At 47.5% G+C, this 23,380-nt stretch overlaps 2 protein-coding genes across 5 annotated transcripts; both read left to right on the top strand.

The window, feature by feature from the left end:
• Nucleotides 1-474: 474 nt before the first annotated feature.
• abcg4a (ATP-binding cassette, sub-family G (WHITE), member 4a) lies at nt 475-11,244 on the top strand (the record flags this gene model as incomplete). 4 transcript variants are annotated; one of them, XM_080013804.1, is made up of 14 exons in its annotated part: nt 475-709; nt 6,103-6,220; nt 6,316-6,448; nt 7,167-7,217; nt 7,316-7,461; nt 7,564-7,687; nt 8,367-8,481; nt 8,681-8,823; nt 9,457-9,555; nt 9,665-9,833; nt 9,921-10,021; nt 10,129-10,287; nt 10,393-10,511; nt 11,019-11,244. In XM_080013804.1, the coding sequence occupies 14 exons, from the start codon at nt 475-477 to the stop codon at nt 11,242-11,244; spliced, it is 1,938 nt and encodes a 645-aa protein (XP_079869930.1). The 4 variants fall into 4 exon arrangements, with proteins under 4 accessions (XP_079869930.1, XP_079869928.1, XP_079869931.1 ...); XM_080013802.1 differs by having other exon boundaries at nt 9,442-9,555; XM_080013805.1 differs by having other exon boundaries at nt 8,681-8,827; nt 9,464-9,555.
• A 5,151-nt stretch (nt 11,245-16,395) lies between these two features.
• Nucleotides 16,396-21,797, top strand: nherf4b (NHERF family PDZ scaffold protein 4b; the record flags this gene model as incomplete). The annotated part of the gene is made up of 11 exons (XM_080013550.1): nt 16,396-16,406; nt 17,691-17,755; nt 17,874-18,085; nt 18,833-19,037; nt 19,117-19,253; nt 19,345-19,549; nt 19,654-19,850; nt 19,939-20,103; nt 21,038-21,250; nt 21,383-21,595; nt 21,717-21,797. 11 exons carry the CDS (start codon nt 16,396-16,398, stop codon nt 21,795-21,797), a joined length of 1,704 nt encoding a protein of 567 aa, XP_079869676.1.
• Nucleotides 21,798-23,380: the final 1,583 nt, after the last annotated feature.

The following is a 23,380-nucleotide window of genomic DNA, read 5'->3' as shown; positions in this document are numbered from 1 at the left end:
ATGATATAATAATGCATATGACAAATAAAGACTTATCTTGAAAATGAAAAAATGAAAATATCCATTCCAGCAACTATACTTTCACTTGGTAAAATAATAATCACAATGACAATAACAATTACAATAGTAATAGTAATAATAATAACAATAACAACAATAACAACAATAACAACAATAACAACAACAATAATAATAATAATATCATAATAATAAAAACAATAATGTTAATAATAATAACAATAATAATATTATTAATAATAAAAGTAATATTATATTATTATTATTATTATTATTATTATTATTATTATTATTATTGTTATCATTATTAATATTAGTAGTAGTAGTAGTAGTAGTATTATTATGATATAATCATAACATTATTATTAATAATAATAACCATCATCATCATCATCATCATCATTGTGTAATTCCTAATGTAACAGCGTGTATCTTGTCCTTCGTCAGACTTTTGGCATGGCGGAGGAGTCTCTGGAGCCGGGCTCGGGCTCGGTCAGCATCCCCATGGAGGAGACCAAGCTCCACGGCGGCACGCCCCAGGAGGCGGCTCTGCTCACCCACCTGAAGAAGGTGGAGAACCACATCACGGAGGCCCAGCGCTTCTCCCACCTGCCCCGCCGCTCCACCGTGGACCTGGAGTTCACCGAGCTCTCCTACACCATCCGGGAGGGTCCGTGGTGGAGGAGACGAGGTACGGAGCAACACTCTGACGCAGGCGTTCCAGTCGGGCAGTCACAACGACGTATTGGAAATGTCCTCGGGCTGAATCTCATCTCAGTTTAGGCTGATGATCAGATTTTCATGTTTACTAACTGTATTTAGGACAAAATCCTGTCTTAATTCAAGATAAGAATTTGATTATTACATGCTAAGTTCAGAATCCTATTTTGGGACGGCACTGGACCGGTCGTGAAGTAAAAATGAAACCGTCAGAAACATTGGCCTCAACCACTTCTGCCGGGTCTACATGAAGGAAGGGAGAGCGGAAGGACGAATGAAACCTCGGGATGATGCTCTCAACTCTCCTGACAATGTATTAAAATTAAAAGCCCTCCTCTCCGGTTCTCGCTCGCGTCGCTTGTGCCGCTGCCGGCGCCGCGCTGGTAGATCTGCTTCGCTCAGCAGAGTTTAGACATAGTAAATAATTTACGGTCGCTGCGGACGCGCTCCACGCGAACCGTGACGGCGAGGCCGCGGCGGAGATGGAAGGCTGTGATTGAGCCGCTCATCAAATATGGATGGCGTTTATTCCGGCCACACTTATTAATGGGGAGACTTTGGGTCTCCTACCTCGAGCGCACGGACGGGGCCCGGCCACCGCGGCGAACGCTTCCTCCCCACATCGCGTGCGCTTAGCAGGGAGGGGACGCGGGGGGCTTGAAAGTAAAACGCGATAAGGCGATACCCAACCTGGTGCACCTCCTTCCGATTTTGCCCTCAATCGCGTCCGATACCCTTATGCACTGTGAATCGTTTGTTCTTGCGCCGGATGCCACCGGCGGATGCAACACAAGGATAACAAGAGGTTTCTGAGCGCTTATTGATGTGCCTGTACCGCATTGTGCTCCTCAGCCTCCCGGTCCAGATCGATGGGAGGTTCCTGCCTTTGTTTTGTCGTGTCCCGCCGGTGGGGGGGGGGGGTGGAGGGGGGCGGTGCCTGCCTCGCCTCGTCTGTTTGATGGTGTGTGGAGGGGGAGGAGGAGCGAGGAGCCCAGCGGCTCGGCTCCCTCGGGTATTTCCGAGTTATCTAAACGGTTCCCCCCTCGGCGAGGAGTCCGGGTCACCTTCAGAGCTCTTCGTGCGCCCCACTTAACCCCGCCCCGCCCCTCCCAGCCGCCTCCCTCCCTCACATACATCACCTCCCCCCTTTCACATGACGATGTGAGGCGCGTGGGACGCGATTCATCCGGCACGTTGCTTCGCATGTGAGGCGCACTCCTCCCCTCGACGGTCGGAGGAGGCCCGAGCCCTTCCCGCGGTCGTCGGACGAGCGCATCTTCCGCCAAAAATGCGACGTGATGGCTTTGCGGGCCCTGCGTAGGGTCAGACCGCCCGGGGAGAGAGGAGGGGAGCGCCGGCTCCCTCCCCCAAATGACGGCGTCTTAGCCTGTGACGCACCGAGGCACAAACCCCCTGAGTCATTTCCGAGAAGCTCGGTGGATTTCAGAGCGTTCCAGGCGACACCAGACGAAGCAACCCGTCGGGAGTGGCTTGGTTGACATATTCATTTTATCTGTGGACAAAAAAAAACAAAAAAAACCACAGTTCATGTATTTCTTCATGGGGCAAGAAGGGTCCATGTTGCTTGAAGAGGCGGTGGCCTGGCTTCATGCAGAGGCAACTGGCTTCCCCCGGGGGGGACGCTTAGTAGTGTAACACTAGATCCGCCGTGAAAGGAGAGCAAGACAGAGAAGAAAGATGTATCAGCGAGAGTGTGTGTGTGTGTGTGTGTGTGTGTGTGTGTGTGTGTGTGTGTGTGTGTGTGTGTGTGTGTGTGTGTGTGTGTGTGTGTGTGTGTGTGTGTGTGTGTGTGTGTGTGTGTGTGCGTGCGTGTGCGTGCGCGTGTGCGTGTGTGTTACCCCCTCCGTCGTGACTGCAATGTAACTGTGTTTGTGGTGACTTTGGCCTTCTGGTAAGGACCTCCACTCGGTCATAAAAGTGAGATGTTACTGTAACAACTGTTCCAAACCCACGTTGAGACCAAAAAACATGTTGCCGGTCACATTTCAGCCTATTTAGGAACCGCTCTCAAGGCTGCCATTGTTCGAGCACCAAGTGGGAACTAATGCTCCATTAAATGTTTTAAAACGGGACCTTTATGCACCTTTTTACACAAGTTAATATAAGTCACCGAGGTCCCCAAAATATGTTTTTTAATTTTTTTGGCTGAAAATACCACTCATTCTAGCCATTCTAACATGCCTCTAAACCATGCCATTCCAGGACGCTCCGTTTTGTGGGAGAAGCCTCCCTCCCGAGGCCCCTAGTTCTGTGAGCCAATGGGGTTTGAGCTTTACTCCGGCTCCGTATTTACTCTGTATTTGCTCCGTAACTTTCTCTGATTTCACCTCATCAGTCCAACAAAATCTGTTTCCTCAAATTTGAGGTAAGAAATAGTCAATCTGTTTGCCGAATCTTCACCCATATTAGATCTACCACGCCTCATTTAAAAGTTTGTCCCGCTTTGCACGATCCACCCGCTGCGGATCAACGTTACTAGCAATGCAAATTTGATTTTTAAATTCTTACATTACCCTTTACCCATTACCCTAGTTTTGTCACGGACAGTTGGTATTGATTCTTCTTTCTTTCAAAAGATTTGTGCTGTTCTCTGCAGCCAACAGAGCGGTTACCACGCTTAGCTCTGAGCTTAGCTCTAAGCCCTCCGACCCGCTAGCGGTGGCGCTCAAGCCTTGAGTGGAGTTACCCCGATGGGGGCAGTTCTTATTCTACCGAGGCCCAACCTGACGTAGGGTCGGGAGACGAACCTGAACGGCTTGTTTCAGGACGTTTTCCGAAACAGACAGATCACCACAAGCCGACCGGGTTGTTTTATTTCACAGTTTGCGTGTTGGTAGAACCATCAGAGACCCACATGTATGTGCACAAGCACTGAACAAAGTGGGTTTTTCAGCATAGGTTCCCCTTAGAATCCTTGAACAAGGCACATATAGTCATTCCACAGTCTCGCCGCCTCCGCTCCCTCGTTAGAATTGCTTATAAATGGTTGTCGCATGAAGGGTCTTTTTTTTTTTGTTTTGCAACGTTCTTCCACGGCGACGGCCCCCTCCGGAGCGACATGACGTAGTGCGACAGTCTGCGTCTCGTTTACATTCCATTGGTGAGTCCGGTCTGGTCGGTCGCAAGCTCGGTGCCCGGCAGCCACAACAAGATGGCCGCTAAGTGAGCCGACTCTCTTCACGCGTTCGTTGCGTTTAATCTCCCCGTTCCACCTGCGACCGGACGGGAAACGGGAGTGAATGCAGCAGCCACTCTGCGCATCGTGCCATCTGCTCGGCTACAGATGTACGGCTGTTCAGCATTCAATACAACAAGTTCGGGGATGATTCTGAGCGCTCTCCTGATATTTATACCTCTAAAAAACACTACCTGCGCACTTACACCTACAGTACCTACAAATACTACTTTGGGTGTTTGCACTACCTTTGGCCTCAGTTAAAGGCAGATATACTGTGTGTGTATGTGTGCGTGCCTGCGTGCGTGTTCTCTCTCCTGAACAGATTAACAGAATGCGCAGGCAGTTGCATTCGCTTGCATGTGTTTGAATGCAGCGCACGTCGGGGCTGTTTCACTGACGTGACTGACTGCTGCACTGTCTGACGGATATAATAACAGGGGAAGAGGAGCAGGACGGGCGCGGTAATTAAAGGCCACCTCCAACCCCACACCCCAACCAGACCCCAACCCAATTGGCACCGAACACCATCCACCAACAGCACACATTGAGCGCTGGGGTTTCCGGGGTTTTCGTCGTTGTGTTGTTTGTTTCTATGTTTATGTTTTTCCGTGTACATCTTATTGTTTGTTACTATGTTTATTTGTCTCACCCGTAGTGATTCCCCCTCTTGGAGTAGTAATGATGATTAGTCGTTTAAAGACCAAAACATGGAAAGACGGTTCTCCAAAGAGGTTGTTGATGGTTCTGTATTACAAAAAAAAAACCTCTTGCTACAGGACAGAATTACTGCAGCAGGTCTTGATGAATAATGAAGAAGCTTTGCAGGTTGGGAATTTGAACTTCACTTGCAGCTAAACTCTGTCCTGGATGCAATGGAACAAATACCCTGTGTTGTATGCCCAGCATGCTGACAAAAAATAAATAAATAAAAATAAAAGGCCGCCTCCAACCAAATGCACTCCTTGCTTTCCCCATCAATTGTTCTCCAGATGGATATCAGGAATGATGCCAGCAATTGATCGTCACGCCGTGGCATCACCATGGCAACCGGTGATAAACATTGCAGATTCTGCCGATACGAGGCTGCCGGCTAGCACCAATGATGGAGAGTTAACAGTAAATTGAGTTTGGAGTCGGGTGACTTCTCAGCTTCACAGGCGGTGGACGTGCCTGCTTGGGCGATCATATGTCACCGTTTTTCAAGGTCCATTTGAAGAAAGCTTTGAATTTTGAGGTCTTGATGCTTATAGTGTCAATTCATAAGGTCGTCTGTGTCCCTAAATTACCATCCGAAACGGCAATGAAAGACGGTCACTTTCCTTTCTCCAAAGATTTCCTTTGACTGATCAATTGGTCTTTTTTTCCTGGTCACTAGAGGTGATGGGAAATATTTTTCGGTCATTTCAGATCAGTCCATTCTTGCTGAGAGAGGCGGACCCCGCCACCAATGATGGCAACAGCAGAGAGGAGCGCATGCGTACATGAAATCGCAGAGATGTGACTTTTTTTAGAAAATATTCTCACGGATTAGCTCTTAAGTCATTTCTCTCAAACACACGGTGATTACTTTAAAATTAATGAACCACAGCAGGAAGCATCCTAGTAAACATTAAATAGCCTTAAAAAAAAGCCCAAAATAATAGTGCTGGCCTTTGAGCTGCTCTGCAAGTGTGAGCAGCGTGGCTCCCCTGGGAACCCAATTTACACCACCCAGGACCGGAAGCAGGGCCCCCACGGACAGCCCTGACATGGGAACAGAGCGGAGCGGAGCGGTGTGTGTGTTTATTAATATTTTTTGGGAAAGTGACGTGTCATTGATGCGATAATGTTGCTGCGTTTGGGTTTCTTTTATTTTGTTAAGACATTGATTGAAAACATTTATATAGAAGAGCGTCGGGTGAATCTACGGTAAAAAAAGCCCCTCTCAAATGAGCTTCCGAGGTTGCTGTGTGGAATAATAATGTGGAAACAGGGGGAACCCATTCATCTTACGCTCATCTTTCGCAATATTCACTCTTGGTGTTATTCAGGGAAGAGGAAACAGTCAAAATAGACATTATTCTGAATAGAAAATATTTTTAAATTAGCAAATTATGGAAAAGGTGTCTTTCACAGAGAATGTAGATTTGACATTATGAATAATTGGACCTTTCCCCTTTGTTTAGGTTACAAAGCTCTGCTCAAGTGTCTGTCGGGAAGATTCAACAGCAGAGAACTAATTGGCATCATGGGGCCCTCGGGAGCAGGGAAATCCACCCTGATGAACATCCTGGCCGGCTACAGGTGAGGCCCCGGTCAGAGAAGGGTGGTCACAGGACCGGGGCTGAGAACGTGGTTGTGAGGTCACCGGCGCGCGTGTGTGTGTGTTTTGGGAACAGGGAGACAGGGATGAAAGGTCAGATCCTGGTGAACAGGCGGCCCAGGGACCTGAGGACCTTCAGGAAGATGTCCTGCTACATCATGCAGGACGACATGCTGCTGCCGAACCTAACCGCGCTGGAAGCCATGATGGTCAGATAAGTTCACGGCACAGCACTCCTCACGCAATCGCAGAGGTCATCTTCAGCCCACGTCGCCCCCCCTGCTTTCCAAATTGTGTTTTCTTCCGCAAACAGACCACTAGGGGTGCGGTTTGTCATGAACATCATGACATGACATGTTAGCAACACCGTACAATAAGACAAAACAAGATAAGCCCACGGCGAGAGTCTCGCCAGTGACCACCTTGACGCCTCGAAGGTTTTGAGTTCGGGGATTTCTCTGCAGGGAGAGCCGAAGCGCTCCGTGTGCTTGGCGTCAAGGGGTTGTAGTTGCCCTGTCCTAAAAAGGCAGAACGGGTGCGAAGATGGTGGTGTGCCATCAAAAAAATACCTTAAAAAGCCTACTGGAGATTAACTTTAAAGGCGGTATGAGAAGCGTGTTTCCAGTGGCACATGTGTTTCTATTGTAGAGTGCAATGAGATAATACATCATTTATCATTAACATAATAAATATATCATAGTATTTTGTGGGCGACAGACCAAACGGTCTGAATCATTGTATTGCCAGTGGGGACATTAACTGTAAGTCATATAGATTTAGCAAAAAAGAACGTGGACTTTGACAAATTGCATAGTGTAATAGTGGAAAACTCCTATTCAAAGTGAACTGCTCCTTACCTTTAATGATCAATGACCAGGTAACCCCTTAAACTAAAATACAACCCCTGTCAACTCATCTCCCCCTCAGGTCTCTGCCAATCTGAAACTGAACGAGAGCATGCAGGTGAAAAAGGAGCTGGTACGTGCACATTTCTTGATTGTCCGTTGTCGAGCACTCTCACCCCCCCGCTCGCTGCGTGTATATTTTACTGTCGACTCCATCCCTGCGTGCGCCAGGTGGATGAGATCCTGACGGCCTTGGGCCTACAGGAGTGTGCCCAGACCCGCACCATCTCCCTGTCGGGCGGCCAGTGTAAAAGACTGGCTATCGCCCTGGAGCTGGTCAACAACCCCCCGGTCATGTTCTTTGACGAGCCCACCAGGTACTGTGGGCCGGGGCGCGGCCACGGGAGCGCGTCACTGCCAGTGCCTCCCTGTCTCCCCCTCCCTCACCCCGATGTTTATTTTTCCGGCTGCCGTTGCAGTGGTCTGGACAGCGCGTCCAGCTTCCAGGTGGTGTCTCTCATGAAGTCTCTGGCTCAGGGAGGAAGGACAATCATCTGCACCATCCACCAGCCCAGCGCCAAGCTCTTCGAGATGTTCGACAAGGTAACTCAAATACTAGGGCGTAGATCCTGAGGCGACGGATGCCCTGAGATGTGGGTCTCAAGTCAGGTCTGCTTTGTCTCGCATGTTCAAGTTATGTAATATACATTATTGTCATTGTTGTTTTTAACCTTCACGTTCATCAGTCTTGTATGTTGGAAACTAAGCTGTTGACTATGAATTGTACAAAACCAGTAGAAAGTCGTTGTGAGTATTGCCAAAAAGGCTTTATTCAGAGCACGTTCTGTTTTTGGTCTTGTTTTAGTTAAAGTTTGCGTAACATATTTTGGGGACTTTCCTTATTGGCTGGATTTGGGATAAAAATAAAAAATATCGTCATCTGCGGTCCGTCCATCAGAAGGTAAACAATTATTGTCTAAATTAGTTGAGATCAAAAAAATCATTACATGAAAACAACTTATGTGTGATAATAACAAAAGTAAAAGGTGTATGCCTCCAGTAGATTTTGTTCATTATTCTTTACCACCAACACCAAATCCTATATCAGAACTGGCTGTAGGGGGTTATCAGCCATTAGCACCTGTCAGATGGTGGCAACACAGCGCTGTGTGATATCACTCAACTCACTGACAAACAGCAGAGTGGTCCAGGCGGCTCGTCCGTATATTATTCAGGGCGTTGCCGTCAGTGTTGTTTACCTTGTTTCGCATTCCTCCTCTAGCTGTACATCCTCAGCCAGGGCCAGTGCATATACATGGGCACTGTTCCTTACCTCATCCCCTACCTGAAGAACTTGGGCCTTCACTGCCCCACCTACCACAACCCTGCCGACTTCAGTAAGTCTGCACTGGAGATTAGGTTTGTGTGTGTGTGTGTGTGTGTGTGTGTGTGTGTGTGTGTGTGTGTGTGTGTGTGTGTGTGTGTGTGTGTGTGTGTGTGTGTGTGTGTGTGTGTGTGTGTGTGTGTGTGTGTGTGTACCGTATATGGGTTGTGTGAGTCGACTGGTGTTTCTTCCTCGTCCTCTCTGTCACCCAGTCATTGAGGTCGCCTCTGGTGAGTACGGGGACCTGAACCCGGTGCTGTTCGAAGCCGTCCAGGGAGGCCTGTGCTCAGAAGAGGGCAAGAAAAATGACAAGAACGACAAGAGCGACTCCTCCTCTCACTCTCAGTGTCATAGTGTGAGTGTGTTGGACTGGATCCGTGTCACCCACTAGCACACCAACACACTAACACACCTTCCAGCATTAGCCTCGACTCACAGGACAAACAAAGGCCTGCTTACATACAGTATTTATTTCTGGTACCGACAGGGGTCTCGGAGTATAGGCAGGGGTCTCAGACCATGTACAGGGGTCTCGGACCATGTGCAGGGGTCTCAGACCATGGACAGGGTCTCAAACCCTGTACAGGGGTCTTGGATCAATGTGCAGGGGTCTCAGACCATGCACAGGGGTCTTGGACCGTGGGCAGGGGTCTCGGACCATGTGCAGGGGTCTCAGACCATGCACAGGGGTCTCGGACCGTGGGCAGGGGTCTCGGACCATGTGCAGGGGTCTCAGACCATGTACAGGGGTCTCAGGCCATGTACAGGGGTCTTGGACCATGTGCAGGGGTCTGAGACCATGGACAGGGGCCTTAAACCATGTACAGGGGTCTTGGACCATGTGCCATTATAACCTCCATCCAGTATTGAGAAAATAGCTCCACCTAGATGAAGTTGATTTGAACACTGGAGATTTCCTTAAACCAGAGTGGGCTCTGATCCAGAAAAGAGGATGATGTGTTTTTTGATGTAGTCTTGTGATCCACAGGACACAGGAACCATGGAGAAACACAGCTTTGCCACCAGTACATCCACACAGTTCTGCATCCTGTTCAAAAGAACCTTCGTTACAATATGCAGGGATATGGTGAGCTATTGTTTTGCATATGTTATTGTCTGTCGTGTCAAATGGACCCGGTTGAAACGGGACCTGAAGCAGTGCTTTGGTGTGCGTGTGTGCATGGTTGTGTTTCAAGGTGCTGACCCACCTCAGGGTGATGTCCCATCTTTGTATCGGGGTGCTGATTGGCCTGCTCTATCTCAACATCGGCAATGACGCCAGCAAGGTCTTCAACAACACAGGCTTCCTCTTCTTCTCCATGTTGTTCCTCATGTTTGCTGCCCTGATGCCCACCGTCCTCACCTGTAAGCCACGTTTCGACGGAGACCATTCAATCTGAAAGGCGCATGTTTTATCCCAAAGACCTGATCATTTATCGTGCCGCTTTGCAGTTCCCCTCGAGATGTCTGTGTTTCTGAGGGAACATCTCAACTACTGGTATAGTCTAAAAGCGTACTACCTAGCAAAGACCATGGCTGATATACCTTTCCAGGTAATGGCCACAGGAAATTGACACAGAATGAGCTGGACGTAACTAAAATTCCGCCAATTTTGCGAATAAGTGTAAGTATAAATATTGTATTTTCTCATTCTTAATAGGTCATGTGTCCAATCATGTACTGCAGTATAGTGTACTGGATGACAGAGCAACCTCCTGAGGCTAGTCGATACCTCCTCTTTATGGCTCTGTCCACATCCACAGCCCTGGTAGCCCAGTCCCTGGGCCTCCTCATAGGGGCGGCCTCCACGTCCCTGCAGGTAGAAGCACGTCGTGTATTCAACACGAGTGTGAAGTCCTATGTTGCAGCAGTCAGTAATTTTAACCTCTGCGGTTGCTCTTTAAAACCCTCTTTAACTCCACAGGTGGCGACTTTCGTGGGGCCGGTAACAGCTATACCCGTCCTTCTCTTCTCTGGCTTCTTTGTCAATTTTGACACCATCCCGAAGTACCTACAGTGGAGTTCTTATTTGTCCTACGTCAGGTATGTGCAGCTACTTGGCCCTCGTTGGCCCACAGATATATCATAAGTGAAGGAAGAGAGGCGCATTTGTTAGTGGGTGAGATGTGAGGTAGGTAACGTCTAATGATAAGGTTTCTAGTGGCTATTTGTGAATGGCGCAGAGGTGTGAGCGGACCATTGCATGCCTTTGTTCGTCAGGTATTACATTTCATCACTTCAAGTTATGTGGCAGGTGCTTTTATCCAGAGAGCTTTACAATGAGGTACATTTGTCAGTAGCAGTCAAGCAGGTTGTACATCACAGTGAGCAAATCCAAGTCTCCAAAGGTTTCAATAAAAGCAAGTGACGTAAGCGGGGGCACAAAGTCAGACAGATCCAGGCCTCCGTCTCCAGCAATTATGATAAATTGTGGATAGATGTAATCTGAGCGCAACATTTTGGAAGTCAAACCGCTTTTATCTGTCTTACCCGTAAAAATAAATGGACTGCGCCACGACCCCTAACGCCTCTCCCGCCGGCGCGCCGCAGGTACGGCTTCGAAGGGGTGATCCTGTCCATTTACGGGATGAACCGCTCAGAGCTGGAGTGTCCCGGGACGGTGTGCAAGTTCCAGAAGCCAGAGGAGGTGCTGCAGCTTCTGGACGTGCAGGACGCAAAGCTCTACGTGGACTTCATTGTTCTGGGTGTGTTCTTCCTGATCCTCAGACTGGCCACCTACCTTGTCCTGCGCTACAAAGTCAAGTCGGAGCGCTAATGCTAGCGACGAGGCTTCCCACTTCCCGCTTCCATATCGCGGAAGTATGAGACAGTCATCAAGTGTACAGAATCTCACACAGGTTTACAAAAATAGAACGCGCGCGCGCCCACACACACACACACGCACGCGCACACACGCATGCACCACACACACACACACACACACACACACACACACACTTGAAATCAGACGAACATGCATATCCCCACATGTTTGAAGAACCTGCCTGAGCTGTACAGTATAATATCCACAGACATGAAGATATTAGTAGGACTGATCATGGATGCTGTGTGAGTAGATTTTATCTTTGGCCATGTATTTTTTTTTCCATTAACAAAGAATTCAATAAAGGATTGTCCTTTCCCTTCCCTCCCCATGGCCATAATTGGATTTGCCCCCAGTTAAAAGCATTTTGTACATGGACAGAATGCTCAACATGATAACTCAAAAGCATGTTTACTAATGGCCAAGGATTGGAGGAGCGTGGGGAGCGGGAGGAAGTGCCCCGGCGACACCGCTCTCCATGTGCCCGAAGCCTCTTCCTCCGAAAGCACCGTCTCGGACAGTTGGGAAATACTTTCGATCAGACACTGACTATAACAAGGCGCGAAGACGGACGTCTTCCAGAGGCCATCGGAGGAAAGGCAAAGCTTTTTTTTGAATGCACCAACGGGACCAGAGGGACGTCCGTCTCCCGGCTGCGGTCACCAATGCGGACGAGACGCGGACGCCCCGACGCCATTTGGACATGTACAGACACAGCCGGACGAGGTGTCCTTGAAAAGGGCCGGCTCCGACACATCGTTCTGCGGTTGTTGTCCCCCCCCACAACGGGTGCACGTTTCGAAAAACAAGCCCAGATACTTGAAACGCTGCCTGGGTGATGTCTGTGCCTCTCAACCACGACGCTCGGACTTCTTTTCTGCTTCTCTGCTCTTTTCTTTGCAATCTTATGCAAATATAAATCCCTAATGCACACACACACACACATGCACGCACGCACGCACGCACGCACACACACGCACGCACGCAGACACACACGCACACACACACACACACACGTAAACAAAGACATTAAACATCATAATCCAATACACTCAAGGGTATGTTTAGAAGAGTCTTCACAGGGCAATGCAAATATTATTTTCCAATAGACTTGCTATGAGATTTCTTACTCAAACTATACTACTTAGTAATCCTTATTATAATGCATAAGATAAAAAAAGAGTAATGATATAATCAATGATTGTACAGTGAATATGTTATGCTGTAAAGAAATGTACATTTGCACTTTTCGGTGTATGTTTGATTTTTATTTGTTTTTATTTAGTTTATTTTTCTATATCAAGTGCTGCTTGAAAGGTCAAGGGGTGGGACAGCAACTGAATGTTGCATGATCATTTAAGGAATGAGATTCACAAAAATATCAAGTTTCGGAGCGTAGCATAATGATTTTACTCCCTCACCCAAAAACCGGTCGCTCCGGGAGAGGCCCGGTCTCTTCTCCGGACGTTTCTGCATTCGCGCCGTACTCGTGTGTTTTAACTTACGCGGCTGCGAAACAAAGAAGAACCAAAAAAACAAAGGGTCCAAACGTAGGTAAGTAGGATGTAGCAGGGAACACGGACAGGGACCATGTAGTGCTGAAGCATGTAGCATGAACACAACGTCAATTGGGGAACACATACGCCCGAGTCACGAGGAGGCGGCGGCTGCGGCGGCGGAGGGGTCGGAGTCGCTCAAAGCAATAGTTTCACCGTCACCATGGTGGCGCCGCCCGCATCCGTCGGCGTCTCGCAGGGTCGCACACGCGTTGGGAGTTTCGCCGTCACACGTCGAACCCGCCGTTTAACCCCCGTCCCACTGTGCGTTAAAACAACAACAACAAAAAAAAAGGAAAGCGAAGCAGGAAGGCGTTTTTTTATTTTTTTTCGTCTCATTTGTGTTTCTTGTTTTGTTTTTTTTATTTGAGCCGCGCGACGCCGCGACGTCCGGGTGAGCGAGGGTTTGTCTCGGCTCGGAGTGGACGCGCGGCCCCGGACGTTACGCAGCCGCGCTCTGGAGATGGAGACGACAGGGGGTGGACGCTCGTCGGGTACTGTACAGCGTGATGTTTTGTCTTTTTTTCCCGAGCCACGTCAATGTCTCGGCTCCCAGGGAGGGGTCCCCGCGCCGTCATTTCAAAGACGGCCAGGTCGGAATTGCCATACGACAGTGTGCATCGAGGGCGAATGAGTACAACGCTGTGCGCCGCTCGAGCGTTGACCGCGACGAAAGTGGAAACGCTGTCGTTCACCCCGCTGCTCCAGCCATTCGCCCCCTCCCCGCCCCCCCTCCCCGCCCGCCCTTCTGTTCTGCTCCCCCGCCGTGCATGGTAGTAAAAAAAATGTATCCTCTACGAAAGCCGCATTCACCGCGCTAGAAGACGTGCGCAACGGAAGTCGCAGGCTGTCTGCGCAACACGGACGATGTGTCATGTGTCTGGGCTCATCTGTTCGTCCGTTTATTCTTTTGTCGGTGTCCCCTCGACTCGAGCAATGCAAGTTGTGTGTGCTGAACGCTGTTCAAAGGATTATAATAAAGAATACAGTTTATAACCTTTTTCCCCCCGAGCGACACTTTGTGGAACGACCCTTTTGGATTTTGCTCACACTGCACCACTTAACACAGTATTCATACATCATGTTTATATACTGTATATGTTACTGTTTTGATTTATTTTGCCGGGCTGTCCCTGAGATCGAGGCCTGTTTGCAAGCGAGAAGCACCATGAAGTCAAACGAGAAACAGGAAGCCTTCCCCCGCTCGCCTTCTTTTCAAGCCAAACCAGTCCCTTGTGCGGTGCTCAGTCCTGACTTTGGTTGAAGATGCAAGATATCCTGGTGATCTCCGCAGCGAGAACTTGAAAAAAAAAAAAAAAAGGGCGGAATGATGATGATGACGATGATGACCATCTTCCCTTGGACAGTGTGACGAACCAACCCACAGAGAGTTCCCCTCCCTCTACTCTGAATGCCTGTTTGATCTTTTTAAGTAGATTTATTACAGGCGCAGGGTCCCATTAGATCTGTCACTGTGAGCAGCAGCGGCTCATCGTGGCCTCGTGGCAACGGGGGGAGGGGGCTTCCCCGGCTTCCAACGTGTCCTCCCAGAGTGCATCGCCGCCGGTGGTTTCGTGCAGGCGCCTCCCGCCACCGCTCGGAAATATTTGAATATTTGAAGTTTGAACCGCTGGCATTGGGGTGAAACTTCCCTCCTCGAAGGTGCGTCTTCAACCCCATTGGTGCCGCTCCCCTTTCCGTCCGCATCGATCGAGCGAACCCCTTTGTGTTTTTAAATGCAAACCCCTTGAAATGAACTTCCTGACGTGCCTTTTCCAAAACGACACGCGGTGACAGCCTTCCTCCTGGTGAATCACACGTGGTATTGTTGGCACCGTTTCCACTCCCTGATAATCTTCGCCAATGACTAACACAACTTCCAAGTCCCAAACGGAAAATAAATACAACCCTTGTTTTATGGGCCGTGTCGTAAGGAAAAAATAAATGTCAGTGCCATAATTCTAGGGATCACTAGATGGATAGAATGATATTGGACATTACATAAACAGTATATTCGGCATACTGTATATAATATATGTATATACTGTATATATACTGTATATAAACGTTCGGGCTATTTCTATGTAGATCAGGCTGGGCTCTGCCCCTTGTCAGGAGGAGGCTCCACCTGCAACCAAAACAACTGGCTGGTGAAGTAATTCCATTTTTACACTCTGCCTCCCCACACACTGGTTTGGACGGAGATTTAAACATGGGGCAGCTTGCAGGTACTGTATTCTATTCAAACAATTTTGTGTTTTTTGGTTGTGCTTTGGACTTTCTCGTTCATTCATTTTGGATTTTAAGTTAATACTCAATGAATATCAACATAAATATCAATATAAACATCAATATGACAACTGAGTCTATGTTAGAAGTAATAATAATAATAATAATTATTATTATTATTATTATTATTATTATTATTATTATTATTATTGTAATTATAATAATAATAATAATAAAAATAATATCTGTGTGTAGGTAAGGGGTATCGGGTTAAGGTGTGGGTCAGCATATGGAAGGGCGGGACCCCAAATGGATTCAATGCATTGAAATGCCAAAGTGTTTCAATCCCACGGTGTGGGGACAAGTTACTAATAAGTGAGGAAGTTATAATTGTCGGTAGATACTGAGTTGCGTATTAACTTTGGGCTGTCCATGTTATGTTTTGCAAATGAAAGCCAGTAGAGTGCAGAAATGAAAGAAAATGGATTGTCCGGCAATGAATAAGCGATGTGGTTCACGCTTTAATGCAAAAAAACACCCATCCTATCCAATGCCTCCTCGGGGATGGCTTCCATTAATCCAGTAATGTTACAACCGCTGACATCAGCTCAATATTTTCATTAATTACTCCATTCCATTTCATTAATTTTTTTTTTTTTACACGATTGAGAGAAGGATCCTTTCCTCCCCCGGGTAGCGACAGGTTGAAACAGGGCAATTCATTTTTCCAGTCGCGGCTCTACTGTCACACTTCTTAGCAGAACGTGAGTCGGGAAGGGAGTATTTACTGTAAACGACCCGGCTGAGTCCCCGCAGCGCCCCGTGCTTGTGTCTGCGCGGTGCTTCACAGAACAGGAAGAGGTTTATGGAGGGATAAAAGCAAACAGTGAGCCATTAGCTGCAGCAAAGTGCACGGGATACAAACTCCGTCCAGGGTGCACTTACACTGCCTCGGCGTGATGAGAAGGAGATGGCACTGGGCTGGAGGCATTAGTGGGATCACATACGCTCTCAGTGGTTGTGTCACAAAGGGATATTGTCCAGTGGTATATTTTAGTTGCAGTGAATGTTGGATTGTAGCATGAAATGTAATTCCGTTTGGCCTGCAGCTCATCTAATACTGTAATGGAAACGGGAGAATTTCATAACGCTGATGGGATTAATAGCACAGTATCTCAAGGGAAAGCAGAAGGTTTGCTTGTAAAAAAAAAATGTTGGCAATTTTTTTAATCCTGTTTTGAGCATAGAGGGATGAGTTTTACAGTATACTTCTCCAAAATCCACTTTGGCCTTTGTCTGAACAAGAGTATGACCAAGTATGACCAAGACGTATACCCAGGTTAAAATAGATTTTTTTGTTCGACATGCATGGTTCACCTCAAAACGCTATCAACGCTTGGCCGCCACACACCAGTTATCCCTGTGGTAACTTTTCGGACACCTTCTGCTTAAAACCTCAAAATAGCAGAGGGGTCGTGAGGCCCTGCTTTCACAGTCTGTACCGGCTTTGACCGGGTGCCCGTGGTCCGGCCCCGGGGTCGAGACCCTCCAGACTCTGGTCGGGCGGTGGCACGATTCCCCCACAGGATCCGGGCAAAGTTTTGGGCCGTGGGCACAGCCGTGGCGTTGTCATTTCCTTACTGTTCAGAGCACAAAGGGCAAGGAAAACCATGCACCTGCTTTATGAGGACCAGGCTTATAACCATTATCGGCATCTGCACTGCTCAAACACCAGTCACACACACATCAGCGAACAGCTGATGGCATCAAACGCACGTATTCACCGACAAATCCCACCCAGAGACTGAAAAAAGCTGTAAGTTTGACTGAATGGCAGTACTAACAACGAGACGTGCTCCGTGTCGATACCTAATCTTGCAATCATATAAGAGGAAATGCAATTCATTTGGTTAACAATATCATGAAAATTGGTCACATATACATCTGTCAGATCTATATTAACGTGACGTTTGTTTTTATTTTAGGTTCGGTGAAAGTAGGCTCACAAGAGTAAGTTCATCTTTTCATCATCAGACTTTTTTTTCCTTTATCGTGTCGCGGTTCTGTTTCCAGTAAACCCAACGCCTTCCAGACCGACTCTGCTTGGCTGGTTGACTTTTGGAACCCAATAATAATTTAGCGTTGAGACTTTGAACCTGAAATAAGCCACCCCGTCCTGAGAAAGGAAAACAAGGAAAACAAGGAAAACAACAAAGGAAACAAAGGAAACAAAGGACACAAAGGAAAACAAGAACAAGATTTTTTATTTGTCACATACATATGAAAGTATGTATATGTATGTGACAAATAAAAAATCTTGAATCTTGAAGTGGTTTTCTAATTGTTATCACGTACAATTTGACACAACAGACATGAGGCTTTAAGCAGATGAACCAGTGCTTGAAACAAGGAAATTGTAAAACACTATGTATGGTATTATTATCTCTAATTCTTCATTCAAATGTATTATTCAATGATTTATTATGTGTTTTGTAATTATTTGGCTTTGGCATTTATAGGAGGAACATTACTCTATCAATAATGTTACCGTCCAGAACCCTTCTTTGTTGTTGTTCACTAAAAGGCAAATGTGTGAATTCTCTGCTTTTAAAGGAAATTCACATTCAATCCGAAGGTGGGAATAGACAATCCAGTGATGGTCATCACAGATGAAGCAGGTATCAATCAAACATTAAGTATTTACTGTCAGAATATTACTCAGAAGTCCCCTTGGGAATTTGGCCTTTGACTGCCTGAACCCGGATTGTTCCACCTCCAATCCACTCCGCCCCTCAGATTCCGCGGCGGGGCCCGCGCCACGGCTCTGCGTTCTCAAGCGCGATGACACCGCATCGTACGGATTCAATCTGCGCGTGGAGAGGGGCAGCCCGGGCCACGTGGTCCGAAGCGTGGTGGCCGGCGGGGTGGCGGAGCGCTGCGGCCTTCGGGACGGAGACAAGCTCCTGGAGGTCAACAACTGCTTCGTCTGTGACATCTCTCATCCGGAGGTGGGATTTGCCTCGTTGCGTAGCTGACGTCTTCGATGGAGATGCTTTAAAAGCGATGGATGCACACGCGGAAAATACGTAAATGTGCCAACCGGAACCGAAAAGGGTCCTTCAGAGTAATAACACAGGATCACTTAGGTTCCACGTCAGACAGAGGTTCTTGAAAGAAGTTGTGGCAGTTTGGCCTACCACACACCGCCCGGGTGTCGTTTTCAGACGATGGGGTTGAGAAAACACAAGTCTATTGTGGAGAGGGGGCTCGGTGGAACACGCCCGGATGGACAGAATGCCATGACAGGGGCTCCTCTCCTGTGTGTGTGTGTGGGGGGATGGGGGTTTTACCTGTTGCTCGTTAGACCAACCAACGAGCAATAGGCGCACAGCCACACTGATCCTGGGCCCCAATTACCTAGACCCAGGACAGGTATGGCTGCTCAAATCACACCACAGAAGTATTTCTTTGAATGTCTTCCACTCCTAGACACATAAAGTACATTGTATTTGTGGCCACACAAAGCCGGACCATGGAGGGTTTTTTTCTTTTCCAAATTACTGTCAATAAATCAAATAAGATTTAAGGACTGTATAAGCAACATGAATAACCATCCACCGCATGAAGGGGGACTTTAGTCAGTGATGGCTCTTTGTGGAAACAAACACAGCCTTTCAGGGAAACCGCTAAGAACCCTTCTTTTTCCGTGTGAAAATAAGCACGGTAATATTTTTTTTTTCCATTTTATAAACAAGGTGGCCGGGAAGATAAGAGTCAGTGGAAACCAGCTGTGCATGTTGGTGCTGGACGAGGGGGCGTATGACCGGGCCGTGTCCGAGGACCAGGACCTCAGAGCCCTGGTGAGAGCGCAAAAGGTGGAGGGCTGCGAATCACCCCGGCTCTGTCACATCGCCAAGGAGCCGGGCTCGGGCCTGGGCATCAACTTTACGCCTGTGGAAGGTAATGGCGTTAAAGGATAACCTCGTAATTGGTAATCCATCCGACAACTCGGCGGTTTTGGGTTGTTTCTGGCCTGCAGGAGAGAGAGGCAGGTTCTCCGTGAGCCTGGTGGAGGGAGGCGCGGCTGAGAGGGCCGGGGTCTGTAAGGGAGACCGCTTGGTGTGGATGGACGGAGCGATGGTGTCGGGTCTCACGCACTCGGCTCTCGGCAAAATGGTGAGATGAGGTTCAATGGACTATTTTCCGGTTGACTTTTAGAGAGAAAATCCTTTTTTTTTTTTTTCGCTAATATCCTTTTCTTGCGCAGGTGAAAAAATGCGACGACCACATCACCATTTTGGTGATCGACAGTGAGAGTGACAAGAGCTACAACCAGCGGAGGATGCCTATCCTCCCTGCCATGGCCACGCCCTGTAATCTGCCTCACAGAGCCAGAAGACTCCACCTGGTCCCCGGGCCCGAGGGCTATGGCTTCCTCCTGAAGCTGGAGAAGGCACCGTCACAACGTGCTGGTGTGGAACATTAGACAGAGACTGAACCATTTCAGGCCAACACTCCAAACAATATTTTTGGTTTCTGTGTCAGTTTCTACCTTTCCCCCCGCCCCCGATAACAGCCCACGTTCTGCGCGAGGTGGACAGCGGCAGCCCGGCGGAGGAGGCAGGCATTCAGGATGGAGAGCTGCTTCTGGAGGTGAACGGGGAATCGGTGGAGTGTCTGGAGCACGAGGAGGTTGTGGAGAGAGTGAGACGGAGCGGCCAGCAGGTCACCCTCACCACCATCGCACCCCAGGGACTCCGCTTCTACACCAAGGTGAGGGCGGGGCGACGAGCCAAAGGCAGCCAAGCACCTTTGGTTCTGCGTGTCCATACTCCCGATTTCCCCCCGTTTCCCTCCTCAGCTGGGTCTGTCCCCCGTTCTCTTCTGTGAGGGTGGCGCGGGGGAGGCGGAGAGGCCACGCGGCGCCGGGGAGCGGACGCGGCTCTGCGTGGTTCAGAAAGGACCGCTGGGGTTCGGCTTCAACCTGGTCCACATGAACCCGATTCCCGGGACTTTCATCAGCCAGGTGCGGAGCTAGGAACTGGGCTGGCCCCAAGAATATCAAATCCATTCACAATATGTGTAGTAAGAGTCACCCTTTTACTGGCAATGAAATACTTAAAATGTATGGGGGGGGGGTTTTCTCCCAAAATGAGAGAGAAAAGGGGAAAAACAAGCCAAAATAATGATAATAACAAAGTGTGTAGAAAAGTATGATTCCAATAATAGACAATGCAATAAAATATTAACCAATTCTAAAACAAAGAATATACATTTCTGTAGTGGCGTTCTGGTTGTACTGTAGAGGTTGCAGTACATTCTGGATAATGTATTTCAGTAGTAATATAATAATATATTAATAAATATTATAAAATATATAAAATATATATAGAATTTCTATATACTATATACTATACTACTATATATATATATATATATATATATATAATATATTTCAATTTGGTCTCAATGAGGTTCGGAATGTCTTCTACCTGAGAGGCCTGGACCAGAAAGCAGCAGAACAATGTTCCTGAATACACAACATACCAACATAACACAGAAAAGTTAAGGCAACACAATGTAAAACAACATTTGAGCCTCGAAATAAGTGGAAATCTAGGATGTAAAACAATATTGATAACCCTTGTTTAACCCTCTCTTCGAGCTTCATTTGTCCCTTCTGTCCGTCCCTTCGTTTGAGGGGTCTTCAGTCGCTGGTACCTCGGGGTCTTCAATCAAAACGCAACTATTTGAGCCGTAGATATTGTTTGATATTTGGACCAAATAGCTACATACAGTACATTGGGAGTTGACCTAGTATGACCTTTCAAAATAAAAGTGTAAAATAAGAGTCAATAAGCAGTAGATAGATACATAAAGAATAGAAGAATTAAAAATAAAATAAAAACAAATTAAAAGAAAAACGTAATAAAATATCAGTGCTTGTGCCTCTTGTGCAGCTGGCTCCGGGAGGGCCCGGCCAAACAGCAGGACTTCTAGAGGGAGACCTGCTCGTTCAGGTCAACGGACACGACGTGGGGGACAAATGTGTGGAGGACGTGAGCGTGTTGCTAAAGGAAGGAGGGACGAATCTGTCCTTGTTGGTTGTGAATAACAAACACTCCAGCAACATGCGCCGGGCGTCGTCCGGCACGGACACGACGGCCTCCGAGGTGAGGGGGAAGACTAATCCGGCTCAGACGGTTCCGTTTCTCATCCGTTTCTCATCGAAGAATTCAAAATAAAATAAAAACAAATTAAAAGAAAAACGTAATAAAATATCAGTGCTTGTGCCTTTTGTGCAGCTGGCTCCGGGAGGGCCCGGCCAAACAGCAGGACTTCTAGAGGGAGACCTGCTCGTTCAGGTCAACGGACACAACGTGGGGGACAAATGTGTGGAGGACGTGAGCGTGTTGCTAAAGGAAGGAGGGACGAACCTGTCCTTGTTGGTTGTGAATAACAAACACTCCAGCAACATGCGCCGGGCGTCGTCCGGCACAGACACGACAGCCTCCGAGGTGAGGGGGAAGACTAATCCGGCTCAGACGGACGGTCACTTATGTCCCGGAGCAAAAAATTGCCTTGGACAGACTCGTTCAATCAAACAACGTGACGACTGGGTTTGTTCTCCCCCTGCAGGACTCGGGATCCCGCCGCTCATCACGCACCGTGTCTGACGAGGACGGTCCCAGTGCTGCTCCTGTCGACCGCAACCTGTGAGTTGGAGGAACTGTGGACCAAACGCAGCGTGCAGCAATCAGAATCAGTAGAATATATCCACCACAAAGCGTACCAGCTCTCTGAATAGCAGAAATAAATATTGTAATCAGGTGTCAGATAAGCAGAAATATTCAGCAAATAGAAAATATCTAGGAATGTAATGCACTGACAGCGTTGTTTTGCCAACAATTTCAAACAGTGTGTAATAAATAATAATACCCGTATGTAAATGATATATACATCTCCATTTGTTGTTTTTTTTGTTAATGAAACAGTATTAAACTAATACATTTCTGGTCGCGTATTGTGGAAATCTGATCTGAAGTCTGTGACGTGATTAATATAAATTGTGGTTGATTAATGACTGTCGGTGGTATTCATAATTTCAACAAGTTAATTCATCATGGAGACAGAGTAGAAATATCACAGAAACGTCTAATATGCTGTGCTTTGTTTAACCCAATTGTCTTTATTTCAATAATTATAAAGGTTCATAATAATGAAGTAATACCTGTCACTGTGTCATTTTGTTACTCGAGGAACATGACCAATCTGCAGCTCATGCTCCATTTGCTCTGCAGAATACGTCTTTCACAGTTGCGGAAATTATTTAAAAAAAATAAAGTTGTTTACTAACTTATTCCCCAAAAATGGACCCATGATGACGGCACAACGGAACCGCCCTGAATACAAACTTTATTTGTTGGGTTTGTTGGGTCCATGACATCCATACGCCACTGAAATCACTTTTTCATTAAACAAAATTACAGTTTTCCGGTTTCCAATGAAACACAGCACCACCTCCTATCGAGCCGAAATGAGAGTTTTTCGAGTTCCAATGGTGCATCAGCTCAAACTAATTTTCCACGTTCCCATCGGAAGCAGCGTTGGCTCGCTCTCGTCTCGACCCGCCACAGATCCTGCGCGAAGCAACCAAGACTACTACGTACTGCACCGCGCACCTCGCCCCATGCGAAAGCATAGCGCCAACTACAGTACTGACCAAATGACGGCAGATTTCTCACACTGCCTCAGAGTCATACCCTGCACATATCTACCAAATCGTTTGATGATGATAGCACAATGCATTGATGAGTTATGGCAGATTGTGTAACATAGGCCCCGGCCCAGACATTTTTTGTAAACTCCGAGCGCAGGCACCTTCAGCCGGTAGAATAGCAAGTAGAGCTGCAGGCAGCAACACACGGGGTCCAGGTTGAACGCGTTAGTTACGAATTACAGTTTTCCGAGTTGCCGCGAAACGCAGCATCACTTCGTACCGACGCGCGGTTCACGTGGAACGCAGGGTGGACGTTCTGCCCACCGCTTCCTTATTGTCCGAGGCTTTCGGCTTTTCTTTGGCATGTGGATCAACGAAAACGCACAAACAATACAATCATTTCACAACACAAAAACAATAAATACATGTTACTTTCACTGTGTCATTTATTATAGCTATTGTGATAACGCCATTGTGACTCCACATAATGACAAATACTTTGACAAGAATATATATTGATCAGTGTTATAACTAAATACAATTCAACATGACATATAACCTAATTATACAATTCAACATGACA

Source organism: Zeus faber, assembly GCF_960531495.2.
Source record: "Zeus faber genome assembly, chromosome: 14".
Lineage (NCBI taxonomy): Eukaryota > Metazoa > Chordata > Actinopteri > Zeiformes > Zeidae > Zeus > Zeus faber.
The sequence above is the reverse complement of the archived record's forward strand: the minus strand, read 5'-3'. Positions and strand labels throughout refer to the sequence as shown.